Below are 3,917 nucleotides of genomic sequence, written 5' to 3' on the forward strand. Positions count from 1 at the left end.
GTGTGTGTGTGTGTGTGTGTGTGTGTGTGTGTGTGTCTCCAGTTTCACTGGGGCAGGCAGACAGAACAGTGACTGCTTAGGGCTATTTGGAGCTAATCAACAGGCCAGCTGGTAAGCTGTTTAAGAAGTTTGAAGTAGTGGAGAGAGGCTATTGTTTTGCTAATCAGGTGATAAAGACTGTTATCACTATCAGGCCCCAAGCTGGCTTGCTTGCGTGTCAGTTTGCTGCAGACAGTATGACGAAGCAGGGAGGGAGATTGAAAAGCTCTGTATCAACAGCATCATTGCACCCCACTGCCCCCTTGCCTCAGAGTGCTAGGCCGGAGCTGGGAGCTGGCAACAGTCCTGCCTCTTGAGCAGCCAGTGGGGAAAAGCCTGGGACCCTGCAGGCAGACCTTCCTAATGAGAGAGTCCTGTCAGGGCCTGGCCACACCCCACTCAGCTCAGCTTCCTGCAGCAGGGAAGGGAGGGCTGCTCTAGCACCCCACGTCTCCTCCCCGGCTTCTAGCCTGAGCCACTGCAGGCATGTGCCTGTATTTCCTGAGTCCAGAGAGAATGTCTGTCTGGTTTCAAACCAGTTCAGCCTAGCCAGGTTAAATTAACTTGCAAAGACTGAATCAATTCAGGCTCAGGATTTTTGAATGTCTGTCCCTAGCCATTATGTGCATGCCTGAGAAATGGCAGTATGTAGCTAGTTTGAATAATTTCTGATGATGAAATTGGTCTTGGAACTGCAGTCTAACAGAGCTGAGATACACAAGATCATTGCTTTTATATTGCTGATATGTACCCTTCATTTTTGGCCCTTAAACTCTACTTTTAATATATGTCAGGACTTTGAAAACATAATACTTGTATTTACTGGTTATTTAGGCATACGTTTTGAAAAGTAGCCTGAAATTCTGTTTCTGTTTTTTGTTAGCAACTTTAGATCCCTAGTGATACCATGTTAGATACCCATCATTAAAAATTCAGACCTCAGTGTTTATTGATTCCCTAGGAGACTTTCTGTGATGGAAAAGTCTAGTTTCTCTTCATAAAAAGAAATATTACAGGTTTGTTGGAAGTGTTTACTTCTTTTCTGAGTTGAAATGTATTTTTCCTTTCTTCCAGCTTGCCCGTTGGTGTATAAGGATGGCAGTAGTTTTGCAGGTACAGAAAAGAGATTGTTTTATATTCTGCATCTATGGAATCATTTTCTTTAACTGATAGGCAAAATGTTAAGTAGTAAATTTATTTTTTCTCTGTTTGTAACAACAGCTGTTAGACAAATCGGGGTATGAAGTTCCTTTCTCTAGTCCACTTTGTCCTCTTCTCCCTTTTTCTGTCACAAATTGTTAACTTTAAAGTGATATTTTCTACATTTTTATGCCTTTCAGGATTTAAAATGATGGAAATGTTTGGTTTGGTTGAAAAGGAATTTTCAACAGTGGAAGGGGTATCCATGGAACCTGGTACATTTAATGCTTTCCCGTGTTACAGACTGCATAAAGATGCATTGGTTTCCCAGCCTACCAAGTACGTATTAACATATGGATTAATATAAAGAGCAGAGTCAAATAATAGTTTGCTGCCGCAACTGGATGCAAATTATTGGCTCAATCTCTGTAGGAATGAACAAGACATTTCTTAGCAAAAATGATCATAGTGGCACAGCAATCTATCTTCTGGAAAATAGATTTGAATGTATATTGCAGATACCTTGTCACTGTTTGTATGTAATAGGCCATCTTTCTTGAGGCAGGTGGAGAGAAGTTGGACATGGATTAACAATTCATATTTCTGTCTCTTTTCATTTGTGCATGTTTCCTATCTGATCTTCTGCTCTGTGTACTCTTCTGTTACTCCTCTGTTCATTCTACCCAGCACAATCTTCTTGATTGCTTCACTGTGCTTTCAGTCCTTTTCATGGTACTGAGAATACCTTTCCCTAGCTGGTTCAAGACACCTTACAGGTATGGTTCAAATAGGCCTCTTGTTTTCCTTATTCAGTTTTTGTATCACTGGATATTACTTATCTCTCCATCCTTCTGGATATGGCATACACAAGTCTGGTGTTTCCACTATGCTGTTTTCTTAATTTCCATGCTACTGCATCCTGTTATATACAGAACAGCTGTTTTTCATCCTGCTGGAGCTCTCCATATATTTTTACCCTTCTGGGGTATGTCATTTACTTTGTTGTTGCTTGTCACTTCTACTCTTTCCTTGATAGCCCACCTCCAGTCAGGGTCTGATTCTTGTATTTCCCATTTGTCAGCTTGTCCTAACTCTGTCAACTTTCACCAATGCCATAACCTCTGCGAGTTGCCTAGGGAAATTGTGGAATCCCCTTCACTGGAGGTTTTCAAGAAGAGGCTGGGTAGCAACCTATCTGGGATTTTTTAAGAAGAGCAAATCCTGCATTTCTTCAAGGGGTTAGACTAGATAACCTGTGAAGTCCCTACCAGTTTTATGATTCCATGGTACTATAAAAAGGCAAAGGTCCTCCTGACTAAATGGTCCTTTATCATCCTTCTCCTAATTTCAGATTTAAATTTAATTTACAGTCCAGAAATCTTGGAGTGACTCCTGACCTCTAAGTTTTATATTCTTCATCTGACATACATTTAATTCAGCTAGCACCGTTTCTGATGGATTGCCAGATTTCATCTTTACTTTGTCCCTTTCTTTTCTGACAACCTTCTTCATATGTATTTTCATTATTCCCCATTTTGCAGTCTGAGAACAAACTACACAGTAGAAAACACACTTCTGATAGGGGTCTAGAGAGTAGGATCCAAGAGCAGGATTCTGCTTAGTAATAATGCATGTATGTAGGCACAGAGAACATGCTGATACACCCCTGGTGGTTATTGTATCAGTTATAGTGATTAGTAAATTGTGGTTTTTTGCTGTTGCTTTAAAAAAAAAAGGCAGGTTATAAAAGAAGTGGCACTAGAGACAATGGGAAGTTAGGATGTGGACACACATAATTAAAAAGTTTCAAATGCCTTTGAATGTGTCTGAGGATCATCTGCGCTTGTGTACAAACCCTTTGAAATGTTCCAGAAGTGGCTGACACACTTCACTAGTACCTCTTGAAAGGAGGTACTATTTTGTTTTGTTATGTCTGGACAGAGAAGGGTGGGGAGATAAGGTGGGCAGGCTGCCTGCTTTCCAGCTGTTGGGTCTTGTTCTTTATCCTGGGATGCTGCCAGGTCTCCATTGCCAGAGCCAGATTTACCCCTCCCCACTACTGGTCCAGAACTCTGTTGACGCCCAGGGCCCCTGCCACTCCTGAAGCCTGGTCCTTCAACCCCAGTACCCTATACTCCTCTGCTGGGGGGTGGAGAGGAGGGCTAAAGGAGATTGGAGCTGGGGCGTCAGACTCCTGGTGGTGAGACCAGAGTGACGGGCTCTAGAAGAGGCTGCCGCATTCTGAAGCTTTCCAGCCAGTAATAGCAAAGGGGCACATGTGTCCCCTGGTTGAAATATTCCCTTTATTAAATGTTTCCAAGTGCATTTCCCATGAAAATATTTCAGTTGTTACTTTTGTCTGTGCCCATAGATATACCTGGAGCCTCCCACTGCCCTGTAATATGTAGTGTTGTGCAACTTGTACAAATGAAGCTTCTTCAGAATGAAGCTAATTAGTGCACTGCTCTTGGACACCTGACTTTCTATACTAATTTCCAGGCTTGTGATTTGTCAAAGTTAAATAAAAGCTTAAAATACCAAACAACAAAGCTAGACATTAAGGAATGAAACCAAGTAATGCATTTCTCTTGCATCATAAAGATCTCAACCCTTCTGCAAGAATTCAAAGAGGCTATTGGTATATTTTCTTTTCTTTCTTTTTCTCTTTTTTTAAACAGTTTTACTGTTCCTGGATTCTTTTGTGTTGGCTTATACATTTATTAACTATGTTCTAAACA

General features: G+C 41.3%; 1 protein-coding gene and 1 long non-coding RNA gene across 4 annotated transcripts in view; one reads left to right on the forward strand and one right to left on the reverse strand.

The window, feature by feature from the left end:
• COL14A1 (collagen type XIV alpha 1 chain) overlaps positions 1–3,917 on the forward strand; it is a 266,741-nt gene that overhangs the window by 167,950 nt on the left and 94,874 nt on the right. For all 3 annotated transcript variants that reach the window (XM_019528109.1, XM_019528108.1, XM_019528110.1), the window contains 2 exons: positions 1,114–1,152; positions 1,380–1,518. In XM_019528109.1, coding sequence (XP_019383654.1) covers positions 1,114–1,152; positions 1,380–1,518 — 178 coding nt within the window. The remainder of the gene's footprint in view (positions 1–1,113; positions 1,153–1,379; positions 1,519–3,917) is intronic.
• The window catches only part of LOC109305163, a 6,105-nt gene continuing 5,301 nt past the window's right edge, over positions 3,114–3,917 (reverse strand). Inside the window, exon 2 of the long non-coding RNA XR_002099574.1 lies at positions 3,114–3,556. This is a non-coding gene — a long non-coding RNA (uncharacterized LOC109305163). The remainder of the gene's footprint in view (positions 3,557–3,917) is intronic.

The sequence above is a fragment of the Gavialis gangeticus genome, unplaced genomic scaffold, assembly GCF_001723915.1.
Source record: "Gavialis gangeticus isolate Ggan-Ray unplaced genomic scaffold, GavGan_comp1, whole genome shotgun sequence".
NCBI classification, from domain to species: domain Eukaryota; kingdom Metazoa; phylum Chordata; order Crocodylia; family Gavialidae; genus Gavialis; species Gavialis gangeticus.